General features: G+C 25.0%; 2 protein-coding genes across 3 annotated transcripts; both read right to left on the reverse strand.

Moving 5' to 3' along the window:
- Positions 1-648: 648 nt before the first annotated feature.
- Positions 649-6,361, reverse strand: LOC112604076. 2 transcript variants are annotated; one of them, XM_025352946.1, is made up of 7 exons: positions 6,099-6,361; positions 5,766-6,034; positions 4,202-4,331; positions 3,912-4,015; positions 1,124-1,256; positions 933-1,015; positions 649-847 (listed from the first exon to the last, which is right to left on the reverse strand). In XM_025352946.1, exons 2-7 carry the CDS (start codon positions 5,838-5,840, stop codon positions 719-721), a joined length of 654 nt encoding a protein of 217 aa, XP_025208731.1. In that variant the 5' UTR covers positions 5,841-6,034; positions 6,099-6,361; the 3' UTR covers positions 649-718. The 2 variants fall into 2 exon arrangements, with proteins under 2 accessions (XP_025208731.1, XP_025208730.1); XM_025352945.1 differs by lacking the exon at positions 6,099-6,361 and having other exon boundaries at positions 5,766-6,092.
- Positions 6,362-13,419: 7,058 nt separating this feature from the next.
- On the reverse strand, positions 13,420-19,818 carry LOC112604072. Its single transcript, XM_025352938.1, has 6 exons — positions 19,568-19,818; positions 18,463-18,562; positions 16,712-16,812; positions 13,898-14,033; positions 13,678-13,784; positions 13,420-13,587 (listed from the first exon to the last, which is right to left on the reverse strand). Exons 1-6 carry the CDS (start codon positions 19,691-19,693, stop codon positions 13,480-13,482), a joined length of 678 nt encoding a protein of 225 aa, XP_025208723.1. The 5' UTR covers positions 19,694-19,818; the 3' UTR covers positions 13,420-13,479.
- Positions 19,819-20,051: the final 233 nt, after the last annotated feature.

Genomic DNA, 20,051 nt, shown 5'->3' on the forward strand with positions numbered 1-20,051 from the left:
TTTTTTTTTTTTATATCGTATATTCGTATAAAAAGATAGATTAAATAAAATATTACTATACATAAATCAAACACGAAATCTTATTTGCCTATTTCTACATATTTAACTGTTTTGGATAATAAACGTAGAGTTTTTTTATTTATTAATTATGTTAATGCTTAATTTTATCATTCATCTTATTTTTGATCAATAAAATTGTAAATGTATGAAACAATTCTTTATTTAATATAACGTTTTGACTGTTATGTGTTGACTCATTGAGTAAATAACGGTCTTAAATAAATCGTTATTGTTATTAAAAATAGAATTTTTTTTATGTTTTACCTGTCACAAGTGGATAAATACATACATATTTGAAATCTTTTTAGTGTATGCCGTTCACAATTCTGCTTATAATAATTGTATTTATTTAATGTTATTATAATGTTTTTTTTTTTTAATATTAATATGCAACAATTACCATTAGTTTTGAACTACATCATGACTTTAAAGTATAATATATGATAACTGGATGTATATAATATGGTCACGCTTATAACTATATTTAAGCTGATAATAATAAATTGCAAGTACACAATGCATAGTATACCTATAATTAATAAATATAATATAATATTTTAGACTACTGTTTCTCTGGTCATCATATTGTATATTATATTACAGCATATTACAGCAATATCTTAAAGTTTAAAGTTTATAGTGATTTATTGTTGTATTTTTAATAGGTGTTGTTTGTAAGATTTTTTACTCCCAAAGTGGCCTGGCAATCATTTGTATTGATTATTTCTGTTCCAATGTTCACAGCTGTATGACTTCTAGGTAACGACTGATCTTCATTGTTTGATGGCTAAGCAGAAAAAGAAAAAAATAATTTAAATTATCCATCTTACAATTAATTAAAGTCATTATTTTCAAGTGCATTATATTGTTACGTTTTGGTCATTGTTGACTGCAACTGATAATATTTCATCTGTGTAAAATTGATAGACGACGTATAATTCACAACTTTCTATTACTAAGTAAATCATTACAAAATGAAAGTTAATAATCCGTAGTTATATTATATTAGAATAGTCTTTGGTCGATCAATATGAAAATTATTATATCTTGTAGGTATACTTACAGACTCCAATTAATCCTATGAGGAAAATTCCAATTTTTCCAATTCTTAACGAAGCAAAAACTATAAACGCTACTGATGTGAGGAAATAAATGCTATTTAATACCATCCAAAAATTCAAATACATTAAATTGTGCTAGAAATATAAACATAAATTAATTATATTAATGACGTCTATACCCACATAATATTTTATTACAAATTAATTTAATACATAAATTAAAAGAAAAATACAAAAACTATATTATATCAAACTAGATATACTGACTTTACCTGTGCAACGTAAATATTAACATAATATATTCCTAGTACCTACATTATTAAAGTTTAATTTTAAGATTTTATACAAATTGAAAATACTCTGATTGATCCATAATATTATGTCATTTGTTTCATGTTTGGAACTCATTTAATATTTTGTTCATTTAAATTGTGATACTATAAAGGTTATTTAATATGTTCTTACGTCATAATATTATAATTTAACGTGTTTTAAATCGTGCACAACAATATGTAATAACATATTTTAATAAAACTGCCATGTAACTACTGTCAACAAATTCTAATTGAATTATATTATAATTTTTATTTGTAATATGCTTTTATAATATAATTGATATGAAATTTCTTGTTATTTTAACATAAAATATTTGGTACCTATACCTAATAATATAATGATGAAATCCTAATAATTTGATATCATAATAACATTTTTTATTACAGAATAAAATTGAGTCATGCACATAATTCAAGTGCTAAGTATTCACCTATTTTGCCTATCAATATTGAAACAAATCAATTAAATATTATCTTATTATCTATAATAACACTAGTAGCTATTATTGTAGATTTAATGGCATTGCTTAATGCGTAGATATAACTCACATAGTATTAGACACCAAATTTCAGTTTTATTTTGTCTATGATAATATATTTATCAATGGAATTTTAAATGCCATGAAATTATTTTAGAAATCGTAATAGTCAAATTAAATGGTTTTATTTTATTTTAAAAATTCGCATTTTTAACGAAAAGTAAAACATAATTTTTTTTTTTTTTTTATCAGTATTGCTCTTTCTTTACGTTTTATAAAAATATATATTAACAAACGCATATAATAATAATTTTTCTAAGAATATATTTTTATAATAAAAATAATTGTACACTAATTATTAAAAAAAGGTTTATGTTATATCAACTGCTCGTATCGGCCAGTAAATATACTGTCATAAACTTATTTAATTAAAAGTGTGATAGTATAAATGTATCAAATTTCTATTTTGTAGCCAAAATAACTCGCTTTAATTCATTGATTGAGTCAATAAACGACATTTAATACCTATAGAACTATATAATGCATTTAACACGTGTAAAACACGTTTTATTGGTTAAGTAATAATTATTTTTATGATTATATTTTAGGTTTTTAGCATGACAGTTAATAGTTTTAATACAGTTTGTGATATATAACTAATAAGATGTATTAAAATAGACTGAAAACTTCAATAGTTCCAAATCGTTTTAAGCTTCTATATACCTATAATTGTTATCCAAAAACGCAAATATTTTCTAAAACGCTTGTTAATGAAAAAATCGTTGGACAATTTTCTAAAAAGAATAAGATATCAACCTTTCAATAAACAGTTATAGGATGTGGAGCTATGGTGTATATCTTAAATGTTTGTTAAACACATTAGTCCCCGAAAATTTGAATCCATTTCCATTTATGTGGTCTATAGCTATATTACTAAAACAGCAATACGTAATACACAGATACCACTTACTATAAATGTTACCTAATATTAATCATATTATAGGCGTAAATCGCGTAAGTTTCCAAAGAAGTCATAAATATAAGGACTCGACAAATATATATTTCCTGCTTTTTAAAAATTTATTTTCATTAAACTTCAATAATACTTCTAATTTGTTATTAAATAGTTTTTTCGTACTAATTTACATTTTTTTTCTAAAAATATATATTTTTGAGAGAATTTAATAATTTCAGAAAACTAATTGCTTTTAAATTTTGAGAAGTTTTTATCACAACAGTTACACAAGTTATACGTATATTTTTTTTTATATAGAGACGAACGGAAAAAAAAACTATAATTATAAAATAATTATCGCCATTTGACAAAATAATGAAGAAACGACAAACGGCATGCGGTGTTACGTATAAGTTTGTTTTGTAAAACAGGTCCGTAGAGCAGACACCGTAGTTGCTTTGATGTAATTCGCGGTTGAGCAGGTACTAATTTCCAGAAAGCTGACTTTCTGAACGATTTAACATTACTGCACTATATCGTAGTATTATTATATTATGCGACGCGTTTGTTGAAAAAAAAAAAACGACGAAAAAACAAACTTTAATATTAATATACGTACGCACAAGGATTTTGTATGAGGGTTTTTATTTATAAATAAAAAGTTCCAATAAGATTACGTAGGAATATTAAAATGTTATATAGTTTAAAAATAATAAAAAACGATTTGACATTGATATTTATGATTTTTGTTATACTAAATTTAGCCGGTTGATGTTTGATTCATTTTAAAAATAACGTAAAATATTGTTTATATTGAAATCTATAACATGTTATAATATTAATCGTCTTCAGCTAAGTATACAAAAATACCTATTGTAGTTAATTTTTACAGATGCATTATCAACTGACATTATATTTTTGTGATTGGACATCGTTCCGTGATTTTAATTAAATAAATACAAAATAATTATTTCATAATTATTATTTTAAATATCTATGTATAAAATGTTTCTTCACTTACAGTATATGTGGCTTTTTTCAAATAGTGACTAGCGTACATAACTAGTATTGAATACGATAATTTTGAAAAGATCGAGTTATCGAAATCCAGTTCATTATAATATTCTGTAAACGTAAAATATAATAAGATGAATACTCATATATATAAAATATTAGGTAGGTATTAATATGTAATATGTATATATGTATGACTCCCTCTGCCGATAAACAACTTTAAAAATAAAGGCAAGAGAAAAAATATTAAATAATATTGTCAATTTAATATGTAAATATATTAATATATAATATTACTCATTGGTAATGAGGGTGGTGTTTGGTTGTCGGACGAACTCGTCTTTGCGCTTGTCGTACCCTCATCTATGTCCGACCATTGATAAAAATATTTTAACATCAATAGCACGGCAACAAACAATTGTGACCACTAGGGAATGATAAAAAACCAAATAAACAGATAAATAACTTGATGTAGTAAACGGTTTTTATGTTTATAAAATAATACGTTTTTATAAAAACTCTGTTAGAGGAGGTACATTAAAGGAACACACGATTACATGACGCCATGTTTTCTTTTTCTAATTATCATCTAAATTTACACTATTGTATACAGATTAAACCGATTTAGCAAGAATCTGAAGTTTAAAAATTATTAATTGAAAAAAATATCAAGAAATTTAAAACACACACGCAACGTCATGATTACGGAGCAATCACACATTTTGTACGTATGTAGTAAGGATGTATTAAAATAAAACTATTGATTTTTTTAAATTTATTTCGTGTATATTTTTGTATTTAAAATGATTGTGGAACAAAAAATTCATTATGTGAGTTTATTTTTTAACATCTAAAATACTATAATACTGTATAAGAATTACATGGACACGTGTTAAGTAAAAGTTTATTTTAACAATTACCTATTTTTAAAGTTGTCTAAGTTTTGAAATAAAAATAAAAATTGTACTTAATCGTGTAGTTCTATATTGTCTACAACACAAAAAAATACATGAGAAAGTAAGATAGTATAATAATAAAAAAATATAGGTTTCTAAGTAAATATCACGCGATTATATTGATTTCTAAGTCATAACTAACGGAATAATTCAAGAAGAAATGTTACACTTATATTTTTCATAAAATTGAACATACTTTTAAAATAATTACAGCTTATTTTTGTGTGTCTTGTACTCTTAGAAAATACTCAAAGAACATAAAATATTGGTGTCTATGTATAATACGATTCAGATTATGCAATTGATTTATTGATCTGGTAGTGATTGAATATACCCAATATTATATAATTATACTACATAATCATAATAAAAAAAAAAAATCGGAAAAGCAGGTAACCGCTTTGTGCATATAGTAAGTGTCAAGTATAATATGAACCAAATGTGAACATAATATGAACTAATAAGGAAAATTTAATTAAATTTCCAATCTTTAGTTAAAAAAATTGAATATTTTATAAATATATAAAATGTTTATTAGAAAATAATTAGCACATTTTCTCAATTTTGAGAAATTTGATGAAAAATTAAACTTAAAATTTTTATAAAAAATATCATGCATATTTTATATTTGTGAAAATACTTTATGAAGGAGTAATGTTTTAAAGATTGTTTTATCAAACAAATAAGTTGTTTATTTAAAAAAATAAAAAATAAAATAAATTGTAAAAATTGTAAACTGCAAAAGTACGGTAATTAGTTTAGTCTCGACGTTGAAAATCAAAGCATTTTTAATATTTCAAAAAGCGTTTTAAAAACACACACACACATACTCGTACAAAGTAAATCAGTGTAAAATAATATAGCAGTCTGCTAGTAACTCGTGATAATCATATAATTATACTCACAAATTGTAAATAAGCCACGATGCGTGCGCCTATACGGACGGTCGTCAGTCCGAAGAAACACGGGGTTTCGGTCATCCCGCTGGTGGTATACTCTTAGTATTATTGTATATGAACAATATTATGATACAATTCAAATAATAACAATACAGTTATTGCTGTGTAGGAGAGACCAGAGTTTAGATGACGGAACGGTACACGGGTTTCTGGATAAAATAATATTATTATCTACTCATTTGGTTCACAATCAATTGTGAATAGTAAGTTTCAAACTGAAAAACAATAACTTTACTGCAGACGATATTATTCTGCACTTGATTATAATGAAGAACTCACTTTGTCTATTATGTCGTCATCCGTGCGTATATCTACCTACATTATATTATGAATCGAGTGTGAACAAACAATCTCATCAACGAGCCGTTTATGTTGTAGTCGCGTATTATAGATATTATGCATATGAGCATATACAGTGTGTAGCACAGTGTTTCAAAGTTTAACCACTTAAATTTGTAACGAATCTGATATGCGATGTAAGAAAAAAATACATCGTTACGGTTAGGTATACTATGCTATGAATGTTATGAGATATATTATGAGTATAAGGTTTAATTGTGGTTTGTAATTTGTTGGATTTTTTTATATTAATTGGATTTAAGTTTAAATTCATGTTATGCCGTAAAGTAAAATATTTCAAAAAATATATGATATTACCCTAGGTTTCTTTTTTTTTTTTTTGTTATGGTCACCAAATTGCACATTTTATATCTTACCGAGTCGAGTGCTTATAGGCTAGGTACCTGTTATAATAGACACCAATCTAATTGTTTTTCGGTAAATTAGAAACTTTGAAAATATCCTAAAACTGCGTAAACGTCGCAATTTTTTTGGAAGTCTGCAACAAGATCATTTAAAAATAATACTGCATAATACTTTTTATCATAACTAAAAATATTTGTGTATCACGGTTCATTAATTTATTGAACGCATACTCAGTTTCCGCACTCAAATGGTAATTCGTTCAAATGGTTTTTACCACGCGAGTAAATAACACTGTTTTAGGATAGGAAATCGATGCTACGTATATTTATCAAAAGATGTTCTGAATACAATTAAAAGAAGTTTTGCACAAACGACACTACACTACGGCTATTGTAACACTACTGCTTAGTCGCCTAACAACGACCGAGGTTTGGTCTTAGCCAAAAAGGCTTGCTTCAGCAAATTCCTTATTATCTGATCCACTAGCTAAGTAACCATTTCTTAGAATTATTATACGTAACGAAAAACAACTAAAACTATATTTCTATATGGCATGGGTTCTTAAAAAAATCACGATAAATGAATCACTCTGTATATAGATAAATAATGTTTATGTGGGTGTGTACGCGCGCATTAGAGACCAACAATAGTGACTATAATATTTATCCATGGTATATAATACTATCGTAATGACATTAAAACAATAAAATATAAGGAATTATAATATTATCTTTGCGTGGTGTTTTGCTGTCTGCGTCGAAAATCACGAGACGCGTTATATTTATACATATATATATATGTGTGTGTATGTGTGTCTGTGTTTTAAGGCGTATGATTACCTAATACAGTCTAACTTGGTTAACTCGAAGTTGAAGGGACCAGAAAAAAGTTCGAGTTATCCAAATTAAAAATTTTTGAAATAGCACAAAATATACAGTGAAACCTCGATAACTCGAATCGGTTGGAGGCGAAAAAAAAAATTCGAGTTATCGAAAATTCGACTTATAGAAGTTCGAGTTATCGAGGTTCCACTGTATTAATTCCTATGTATTTATACATGAATTATGTATATGTAATAATAAAAATTTATGTATGTATAAACAAAAATGAGGTTAAAAAATTATTTAAAAAAGGTATTTATTTTTGTTTTGAGTTTTGCTGTTGATCGTAGCGTTTGTAGTGAATCGTTCTAAACTACTTATCGGTAATGATTATACTAATGAGTAATGACCTTATTTTCGTTATTAAAATATATGTATAGTTATATGAGGGAAATATGACCATTTAATAATATTAATAAAACTCAAAACTTCAAGTTATCCACGAAAATATTCGAGTTAAACAAGATTTTTTCACATTGTTTAAATAGAAAATTCTAGGAACCGGAGAAAGTTCGAGGTATCGACGATTTCGAAGTTTGAGATAACCAAGTTCAAATGTAGCAAGTGTTGACACGCTCAATAGTTATTTAGTGAAAATCATACAATTATAATAAGCTACTTTGATATTTTAAAATTTTAAATATATAACACCGTCGCGATAGATTTAGTTTTTAATATGTACTGTAATAAAGATAATATTATATCCAGCAGTGAAATGTTACAAAATCGGATTGCCGAATACTTATCGAGTTTAATGTTATCCTTTGTTATAACACTAACAATAGCTGAACATACTTCTTAAACACAGATTAAAAGTTCCAAAATATTGTGTTATAGTTATAACGTCCCAACAGTCAACACTAGTGAAAATATCTTATAGTATACACCACGCTTCAAGACACCTAAACGTATTGTGAATGTGTATAATATTATTGTGTCGAACAATGTCAATTTTAACGATTAATCGGTCCTATTAAAATTATAACACTGCGATTGTTAGCGTCACACTACCGTTCCATTAACTGATAACAATTATTACTAATTAATATAGTATATTAACAGTTTATAATATGTTGATCTCATGCAATATAATACGACGAAAACACTGCAGTCTTAATTTTTATATTCACTGTAACTGACACGTATATTATTATAATACTAGATGTAAGTATGTTGTGAAAAGTATTCTATTCATATAGAAACGATTTTTTAAGTACGAGAGGAGCAAATATTCAGTGCCCTATCTTCAAACGATACGATGGTCGAGGATATATAAAAAAAAAGTTTATGTAAAACAACATTTGTTATGAATATGAATCGATGACCGATGTATACTTAATACATGGCACCTACAGTTCAGGCATCTGAGGTATTATTGTGATGATATATACAATATTAATACATATGCAATACATTCACACACACCAATATCGTTTTGAATTATTTTTTTTTTATGGCAATATAATAAATGATTGAAATGTTATGAAATTTTAAATCCATGAAATATTTCAATATTTTAATTAAATATTTATTTTATTTCTTTTTTAAATAAAATTTATTTTTACATGCATTTATCATTGATGATTGTTTTATTCACTAATAAAAAAATATTTAAAATTTTAGATACTGAGCGGAGCGATGAACCTATATTAATTTTACAATTATGTGTTGTTGTTTTTTTTTTTTATTATTATTCCAATTATCATCACCTTTGAGATAGTTAGAATACTTCAGTTTTCAACTTTAAAGGTAGTTTTAGTAGAAAATCAAAACCTAACCTAGATAAAAGAAAAAAATTTACTGTACTTTTCAGAGTAATTTTTTTTTATGCTAAACCACTTGTTGAAAGTATTGTTTTCTTTATTTTGTCATAAATAAAAAAATGAATAATCATAGAAATTTGAAATATTCACCAAATATTAATATTATTATTTTTTGTATAATGTACAACCTTAAAAATATTTTGACTTTACAAATTTTTTTTTTTTATTATCTTTTTTTATAAATTCCGATAACATATTTATAAAAAGGTAATAAAGCTTAAAAATGTAATCCCAGGAATTTTGACAAAATCTCGAAAATTACAAATTATTTTGTTGTTAAAAATTCATAGAAACATTTTTGTTTAACCTAAAATTTACTGATAATCCTTTCGAAATCTATTATACAGTAGAACGGTATCCTCTTGTTCACATTTTTTATGCTGACAAAAGTGTATACAAATATTTATATTACATTATCATAAAGAAATATATCGAATGCTTAATATATAATAATGAAATTATATATCATTATATTATACTTATATAGTCAAATACAGCAATAATTATATATATCGATCACAGCACTCGATGAATCAATATTATTTAAAAAAAACAATGTTTTGAATTACATTTTTATGAAATATTTCTGACTTAAAATAGTAAATATAATAAATAAAAACCATATAGACTTAATATATTTAATAAATATATTATGCGATAACGGGGCATTACAATAATATAATATAGTAATTACGAAAGTAAAAAGCCACTGAATTTGGAGTACTTATCTTTAAATTAAAAGGTTACAGAAAATTAATTAAAAATATCACGTACTACTTTTTTTTTTAAATCTGCGATAAAGATTTCTAGGAAACGCGTGGGTATGTAAGTAATTTTATGATTGTGTTGTGGTAGTTTTATGGTCTAGAAATAAAACCTTTTTGTGAAATAGTGCAATTCTATCCTCAATCAATTTAATGCCAAAGTTTTTGTAAAGAGACAAAGGGTGGAGATTTTGTGATTTTGTCGAGTGCAATGTCCTGAAATACTCGTACTTTAATTTTATTTAAGTTCGATTTTTTAGCCGACTTCCATTATAGCTGTAACTAGTGTACTTATATTGGTTTTATGTGTTTACAAGTTTTATTTTTGCTAGTATTTTTTTAAGTATTCTAAAACGAGCGTCAAAAATAAACCTTTGTGATTTAATATAATATTCCATTGCAATTATCTTATTAAGATTAAGACTTAAATATATAACCATGTATAATAAATAAATTGTGGTAAAAAATAACGATGTACTTTGTTACTGAAAAATATTTTATATTAACCAAAGTTCTATTTATAACTGTCCACAGATAAATTTTATTTATTATTATTATTATTTTTTTTTTTTTTATGTATCTTACCAAGGTAGGTGTTAAGTAATAACTTAATGTAACTTTTCTATTTTTCAGTCAAGGGTCTTTGAATATTCCAAAATCACGAAAGTTCAAAGCTGTTTTATTTCTGGAAATTAATTCAGAAATCATTTAAAAATTAATAAACAAAAACATACTAGAGACCCAAGTATCATATTGTATTTTTACTGTTCGTTTAAAAAATATTACAGATAGTATTGCATAAATAAATAAAAATTTAATTCAGTATATACCATTCATAGTAAGTATTCAGTTATATTTTTTAAACATTTTTGATGAATATCAATAAAAATTTTATTATCACTTTATGTCACCCGAGTGTGTTCAAAATAAAGAAGACCACAAATATTTGATAATTTGACGATGGCGCACGAAATTCTATATTTTTTTCAGTCTTAAGCTGTCCTGATATTTATTACCAGCTATTCAAAAAATTAATTTAATATTTTTACGCTAAAATAAAATATTTTTAAAAATAATATACATTTTTATGTTATTTAAACAGCCAAAGTTCTTGGGTGCATTCATAGATAGTATACAAAATTCAGCGCAAGATAATAATATATTGTTTTGAGCTATGTAAAAATATGTTAAATATAAGATGATCATCGTTTGTATTTTTTTTTTTTATTATTATTATTTCAACTCTAACGATAGTGATGTTTTTTAAAAAAAATGTTTTTACACAAGATAATTTTCAATATTGAGATTTTTTTTTAAATTTTTTCACTAAAAGAAACTTATATTTTTATTTCATTTAAATTTCAAAGTTTTTTTCTAAGTTTCTGTATACAAAACACCCAAAAATGTATTTTAGCAGGCCTCCGTCATAAAAAAATTAAATATATGAATACAAATATAATTCGATATCAGGAATATTATAATATATTATATAGTATAATATTAAAAGTATATCTAATTTATAAAATAAAACCTTGAAGAATAATATGTCAAATATGTGGTTATCCAAAATCTATCAAAAATATTTTCATGAAATTTAGGGACATACAAGAAGCCAGGCAAAAATATCTCATACCTTAAAAACATTCATGACTTATTTGATCTTGAAGAAAATAATATATAAAAGTGACACTATTCACCAAACACATTAACTTGTACAAAATATTTAAATTTAATTTAATTATATGGTTACAAAAATTAATTTGAAAAAAATGTTACAATTTAAAAAACATGAACGACTAGATCATTAATAAAGTTCAGCTATAAAGATTATAACATGAAAAATAAAAATGAAACATAATAAAAAGTTTGATTTTTTTTTAAGGATATACCATTTTTATGAATTATAAAAATTAAAAATGTAGTATAATATAATATAATGTAAAAATGTATATTTTTTAAAATCATTTAACATTTATCACAAAGTGAAATTTAGTCTTTACAAAGTTGTGTCATTTGTTATGTAAGTTAAAATAGGAGCGTTTGAAGAAAATTAATTATTAATTTGTTTGGAATATTAGTAGAAGTAATAACAAACTAATAAATAATACTATTATTAATTACTAATTCGAATATTTTAATACGGCGCTTAGTGTATTCAATTTCAATACAGCACATCGCACAGTTTCGTGCATATTATTTAAACTTTAATATTAAATGTATTGATGTACTTTTAAATAGTTCTTGATGAAAAAATGTAATATACATGATTTTGAATAATATATTATATAGTAATGGATTAATTTTCAACTTAAAAATACTATGCTAGGGAAATAACAGGTTGATATAATGAAACCAATCGTTACGAATGGATTTCAAACAAATAAATTGTTAACAGCTGTTGTAGATATATTTTTATAGTTTGTAGTTTATTATTATCGGACAAGGAATAAAATACTACAAACTACTAATTTAAATAATATATTTTAATGTTTACTAGTTTAGATTAAGTGCCTATGATGTGTGCGTGTACTGGTCTTAGTCACATGTACTTCATATTATTATCACTTACCGCTACAATCGTCCATTGCCATAAACACATTCAAACGACACGCATTTAGGTAGTTTGCGTTTGGGTGATTTTATCATATTGTAGAGTGGCTACAATGCATTTGAATAGTTTAGTATAATTGTATAACGCGTTCGAGTGAACGGTTTTACAACATTGTGATTTATCTGAGAAATGTTTTATCGATGCGTTTTCTCTTTCATCATAGCAGATTTTTGAAAGTTTTAATTTCAAAAGTAGATAATTAAAAATGCATTTTTATTTTTTTATTAAAAAATACATGTCATAAAATACTTTATCATAATTTTTTTTACTATCTTACCTTTAAATTTCAATGTATAATACGCTATTTATATACATGAATATTAATAATAATAGACACGAGTAATACCCTCAATACGAATCTTCCGATATAGCTTCATAAACTAGAGATAAAAAAATATAAAAAGGTTTAAATTCTATTTTTAAAGCAATAATGGTCATTTCAAATAGAATTCGGTAAGTCATTTTAATAAAAGATGCATAGTTTTTAGTAATATTGATGATTTTAACTAATGGTGCGAGGGTTGCAAACACGTTTTTTATTTGGAATTATATATAGATATTAATTTATTAGGATTCACTAGACTAATTGATACTTTTTCCATCTAAAAATTCCATCTAAAAAGTGAGCTTACAAGATCGGAAGATTTCAAAGTACATTATAATGAATATTTTTGAATATATCTTATTTCATTTTATATTTACTTGTTACAAAATATGAGACTTACAGACTACAGTATTAAATCGTTATCAAAATTGACGATGGTAAATAAATCTATTTTATATTATGTATTATTAAAACCATTTATACATCGGAACTTTATTTTAATATTATTATTTTTATTATGTTGATAACCGTGTATAAGGTATTATTTACAGCTATTGATTCACTATGTAGAAAAGTGGTTGAAAATTAGATTTTTTTGTCGATTCCTTTTCAACTTTTACGGTGTAATTTTTTGGCGATAACTGGTCTTCGTCTGCAGACTGTGTTTAAAAAAAAAAGGGCAAAATATTGTTAGTTCTATAATTTTTCATGTCTGACATGAAAAAGTTTACGGTGTACGGCCTACTTACTTGTGGTGAATCAGATAACAACGGTGGACCTTGTTCCAAAATAATGCACGACGATTTTTCGTCTTTGTAAATCTGATGAACGATGTCTATCTTGTAATTGGCAAATACTAAACACGACAATTACAAGTGATGATGTTATATTACACAAATATCTTATATTTATAGTCCTAATTAACCCTATCTTATTTGCATAAGAAATATGTTATACTTAAATACTTACTTATTATGGTTATTAATTTTATGTATATTACAATACTATTGACTTTGGACAAAACGAATAAAAAACACGTTACCGCCGACAAAAGGTAAATGTTGTTGACTATTAACCATATCCTAACGTCTTGTACGTTACTATACTGAAAAATACATGAAAAAATCAACGTTCATATAGTGCAATTGTAATGTTGAGTCCGAATAATTATTTTATTAAAAAAAAAAAACACAATTTTTGATTGAAATATTTTATGATAATAATTGCGCCATCAGTGGAAAAACAAAATGTCAATTCGATTAAAATTTGTTATGTGGCTTATCTCGAACTATATTGTATTCAAATTATATAAAGATTACGTGATAACGAAAATTTTGTTTTTCTCATGTAGAATCGAATCAAATTAATTAGAACTGTTAATTCAAATAAATCATTAACTATTAAATGGCAATTATAAAATATTAACTAGATATACAATATACAGTGCTATACATAGATATTATATATTTAGCAAATTGATGTAGATTGTTAAATTGAGATTTTTGTTATATGATTGTGCAGTAGGTACGTACTATATAGTGACAGCTGACTACTGGCACTAATGCACTATAATACACTAAAGATCGTTCTACACAAGTAAGACTGTACTCTCCAAGTATTATTTATACTTTATACAAAACGATAAAAATCTGAGAAGTGTAAAAACATATTAGAAATAAAACGAAAAAGATTATACAATGTGATTCACAAAGCATGCAAACTGCCATTTTTCATTTAATAATACATTTATTCAAATTTTGATTTTTGGAACACATACATACTACACTTAAATACTATATTTCCTAATTTTTGAAACTTTTATACTATTTAAACAGATCCTGTGATAATACAAACTCTTTTTAAATGAAAACCCCATTTTTTTTTTATATATTGTATAACGGATAATTTTTTTGAAAATTTTGATTTACCTAATCTAAAATTCAAACGAATAATTTCTCAGTTCTTAGAAATTTCATTGGAAAATAAAACATTATATGGTATAAAATGTATTTGTAAGCTCGGCCGATAAGTAGATTTTTTTCAATCCAGCAAGTATATTATTGTTGTTCTGCACAATGCAGATAGTAAAATAGTTTCAGTTATAGGAATATAATACGTATATTATGTAAACTCGGTAACGATCCTTTTTTTATGGCCAAAATAATAATATAAAATACACTATATTGCAGTGTAGTTATCTCTAATCGCCTAACCACTCTAAGTACTTAGGTATACTTAAATATAGATATTGGATATACGTTAAGAGTTATTTTTTTAAATTTATTTTTCCCTAGCTAATATACGTTGATAGGCTTTGATATAGATTTAGTAAATTATTCAATTTTTAAACAAAAATCTACAGCAATTGATTAAATATTTTAAAACAGGTAGCGAAAATTCATAATAGTGAACACGGAGTAAAAACTGGTACTAAAATTAAAATTTATCTGACATAAATAGACATAATATATGTACATACTATCGAAAAAATCTGTTCCACATTATTAATTTTTTATGCATTTAAATAAATAACTTAAAAATGTATTTTAAAAATAAGGAATATACCTACGATCGGGTTGCTAGCCAAAAGATCAATTGTGAAAAACAAAAAACTTCAGATACTAAAAAAAAAAAAATGATTTTTTAAATAGTCCATTAAATATATAATACACAAATACCCATTTTTTTATCATATTAATATGTACGTACTTATAATAAATAATAAATATATTACAGTACACTCAGTACAATATAATAATAATAATTAACATTTTATAAATTAAAAATAATAAATAATACCGATTTTAATTTGTATAGTCATATGTATTACTAATTTCTTGTTTGCATTTAATAGTTTTTCCGAAAAGTTGACATTTTATAATTCCTCACAAATGTGTGTTATGTAGAAATTTTTTCAATAGTTGATAACTTTCTAAAATGAATATTTATATATTTCCCATAATTGTCCATTATATAGAAGTTTCACTGTAGTATATAATATATACGCGTTACCTATTTCAAGGTACAGATATATTATGTTAAGTCTTGCTATAGTTTTGGGATACCACTGCTACATTGGAGTAATTATGATTTTGTTCTGGGGGGCATATATATAATTTATTGGATAAAAATAAAGTGAAGGGCTTACAGACATGCCCTCATAGTCTTATATTGCATATAATCCGTGATTATAACATAATAATGCATTTAACATCAAAAAAAAAAAAGTTTGGGGGATATATCCCTATCATCCCCCCTCCCACCAAACTACGCCACTGCATCACAGTATACACACTCGGCAATGATAATCAAAATATACCTTATTACAATTGTGAATATTGTTGCCGAATTACTTTAATTTGCGAGGTGGGTATATACTGAAAACTCAACCCAGCTACAGGTATACAACATACAATGATATTTTAATATTATATTAATCAATATTATATAAAACTACTCTGTTTTATAATAATATATATGATATCATTTTCAGTATTAATTATACACATCAATTTATAATAACAAATAGAATTATTCACACCCAATACCTATAACGAAAGTATAATGTATAAAAATATATATCTAACTTGATTTCTAAAATACGTCATAATACTGAACAATTTATATCACGCCAGTATCGTAACATTTTACAAATTCTATATACTGCGTTGATATTGTCACAATTCACAGATGTCGGAAACCTTAGCGTCATACAATATACCAATAAGAATATATATATGTGAGCAATGAATACAGTGTACAATTATATGTGTTGGTGCTTACTCGGATTGTGGCATTTCGTAAATGATAACTCGCATAAATCGACAGTATGACGTCACATATTTGGAATAACAGCGAAGTATTGAAGTAAAACTGTTCGTAACCTGTGAAAAACACATATTAATATATTAACAATATACGTACACGCATTTAGAATTCAGACATTATGCGCCAATCCGAAATTTCTGTCTGTCAAGTTATTTATTAACACACATAATACTAAATAATAAAATGATTTACGGACTATTATAATTTATAAACGTAGCGTTGATATTTATGTACACATCGTATAAACAGTATTGTATTATTGTAATAGTAAATTCCTTAAGACTGGAGTATATACATACCTAACCATCATTATTCATTAAGTATTTGTTATAATAGCAAAATCGTACAGATACTATGCTGCGTACAATCCCTACAATCATAAACCAACAATCTGAATGTTATTTGATGAAAAAAAATAAATATATTTAGTTTCCCCGTATACATACTCCACAACAATATTACCTACCTATACACCGCTGTTACTGATTGATTTCTCAAAATATCATTATTTTTAAGATTTGAGAAATTTAATTTTCAATCCGTGGTTAAAAATACACCTCTATAATATTCTTATAGGTACATATATTTCAAATTTATAAATGTATTGTGGAAATAGAAATAAATCAAATTAAAATACGCATACACATAATTAGTATTATATTTCCTTTGAATGAATTTATTTTCAGTCTATGTTTTTAAAACGCAATGATAAAAAAATTATAATATTGCACCTAATATTTAGTGTATCTCATTTAGTGGCACTATAAATTTAAGGAGGTGAAATTATCACTCATAATTTAATCTTTTAATAATTATCAAATAGTTACACCACCATAATTTTATTTTAATCATTCTTCAAATAATTATGATATGGCAGGTTTCATATAATCGTTAATATATCAGTGATAAATAATAATAATATAAAATAGAAAAATTATTTGAATGATTTTTTTTTAACTCAATTCTATTTTTTAAATAATTTATGAATACAGAATATCTGTTAATGTACTGCAGGATATACAGCATTCATGTAATTATGCACAAGTCTACATAATATATATATATATATATATGGAATTTACAGATAAAATTACTCGTAAAATTTTCATAAATGTACGTTCAAATCGGTAAATTTTATTATATAAACCATTTTATTTTTATATACATGATTTTACTTACCTAACCTATTTCTTAAATTGTTTATGCCGATATAAGTTAATAGATATAATTTATAATTTGCATCATTAATGATAACGATATCTAAAAAGTCTTAGAGACTATCGAAATATTGAATTAGTAGGTATAAGTATCTACATTACAGTTATTACAATTATAAAAACTTGAAAATGGAAAGTTATTCGCTTAACAGCAGTAAGTACCTAATTAAAAAAAAAAAAAACGGTGAATTAAATGGTAAATTTACTGAGCTAATACTACTCTATTTAATTTAACAACACGGTTATACAATGTTTACTGAACGTATGTACTTATCCATTATGAATATTTTGGTTTTGTTGAAACAATTATTATTTATTAAAATCGCACCCAATACACGTCATAAAAATTTTCTGGAGTCCAAAAAAAAAGTTTTAAACTAAAACTAATGACAATAATAATATATTTTACGACTACAAATTATATTACATAATCAAATATATCTGAATACATGATAAGAATAACAGACGTGGGGATTTTCAATTACTCACCGTCCCATCGATGATTTGATAATATCTTGACATTCTTTTCGACGTACCACCCTAATAAGTAGCTGCCGACCAACAGTAAAATTGAAAATGATTGAAACCACTAAAATCAAAACGAACATACAAATAACGAATCAGCTAACCAATCAAATGTTGAGTCAAAATAAGGGTTAGATGTCCGAGGGTTAGTCGCTTTAGAAAAATAAAATATTCTTTCTTAAATCTAAAAAATAAGCTATTATTTTTTTTTTAATTAAATAATTAAAATATATTTCATTATTATTTATACAAACCATTTAATGCACAACATTTTAAATTCGAATTTTGTAATATAATTTGTGTTAACGATGCAAACAAACGACAAAAAAAAAATAAAGTCGTTTATTATATTTGCATAATTATAGTAAGTTTTATATTATCATGTATGTGTATCTGTTATTTATTTTAAGTACTATCACGTACAAAATAAAAATACATCTATCAAGTAAAAGGTATTATTACATAAATATCATAATTACATTGTTTTTCTGTTCTCATTATTATGATATATACTATTTGATTGTACCATTGTATTCTATTATATTTATATTATACAATATGTCAATACTAAATAATGATTATAATTATTATTAAAATAATAATCTCATTTTACATTAATATATGTTTCAGCCTGCAGTTAAAAATTAAAAATACAATTAGTTTAATTCAATATTATACTTATTTGATATTAAAAATTATGCTGTTATCAAAAAAAAAAAAAAACAAAAACAACTAATAAATAAAAATAAGAAGAACATTTAAGAAGTAATTATTAACTTGTTTATTAGTTTTTTTAATACAACGTATACTATTACATCATTTATTTAAAATGGTTATTGTTTATGAATAAATGTATAATATTACCTATATTGAAATAAATACGTATTTGTCTTCTGTAAGAATACAAAAAATTTAAAAAAAAAAAATGAAAAATGGCAACTAATATTGACGTTTTCCTAAAAAATATACCGTTTCTATGCTGATGATGAAACGTCTTGGCGATTATTGTGTTATTCCTGTCCTGCAATCGAAGGCAACTGCTTAACATTTACTCATAGCATAAACTCACCAACTGCAAAGCCGTCAACGTGTACAGGGTTCTACGAGGGTCCGAGTTCGCCACCCTGAACGACGAGATTTCAAATGCGGGAAAGTCTGACCATTGTTTTTTGAAATATTTTAAATTTACAATCATTTGTACAAAATTACTTTTTGTCTGAGACTTGCGGTACGTCCAGTTTTCAATGGAAGCGTTCGTTGCGGTAGACGTGCACGCGGTCGGCACGACGTTACGTAAAATGACTGCAGCGAACGCGACCTAACGATATATGATACTTTATTTATATATATCTTATTATTATGAATATGGGCAAGAGTTGCGCGCTAACGAAATCGAAATAATATTATCTGTAAACTGAAATATGCAAGTAAACCTTCGATAGTCGTTTTTATGCACGTACATTAAGCGTACGGTTTGATATGGATAATAATATAATAAATTATTATGAATTGCTGATAATGGAAAAAGGAGAAATAAAAAACAGGTGACGACT

This window comes from Melanaphis sacchari, unplaced genomic scaffold, assembly GCF_002803265.2.
Source record: "Melanaphis sacchari strain LSU unplaced genomic scaffold, SCAv2.0 Contig119_pilon_pilon, whole genome shotgun sequence".
NCBI classification, from domain to species: Eukaryota; Metazoa; Arthropoda; class Insecta; order Hemiptera; family Aphididae; genus Melanaphis; species Melanaphis sacchari.

Coding starts and splice junctions, on each gene's coding strand:
- LOC112604076 (XM_025352946.1), bottom strand. CDS start 5,840: ATGACCGAAACCCCGTGTTTCTTCGGACTGACGACCGTCCGTATAGGC. Junction 4,016..4,201: donor ACCACCCTCATTACCAATGA/GTAATATTATAT, acceptor TTACGTTTACAG/AATATTATAATGAACTGGAT. Junction 1,257..3,911: donor TGAAAAAAGCCACATATACT/GTAAGTGAAGAA, acceptor TTATATTTCTAG/CACAATTTAATGTATTTGAA.
- LOC112604072 (XM_025352938.1), bottom strand. CDS start 19,693: ATGATTGTAAATTTAAAATATTTCAAAAAACAATGGTCAGACTTTCCC. Junction 18,563..19,567: donor CGTTGACGGCTTTGCAGTTG/GTGAGTTTATGC, acceptor TTTTGATTTTAG/TGGTTTCAATCATTTTCAAT. Junction 14,034..16,711: donor TACGAAATGCCACAATCCGA/GTAAGCACCAAC, acceptor TGTATTTTTCAG/TATAGTAACGTACAAGACGT.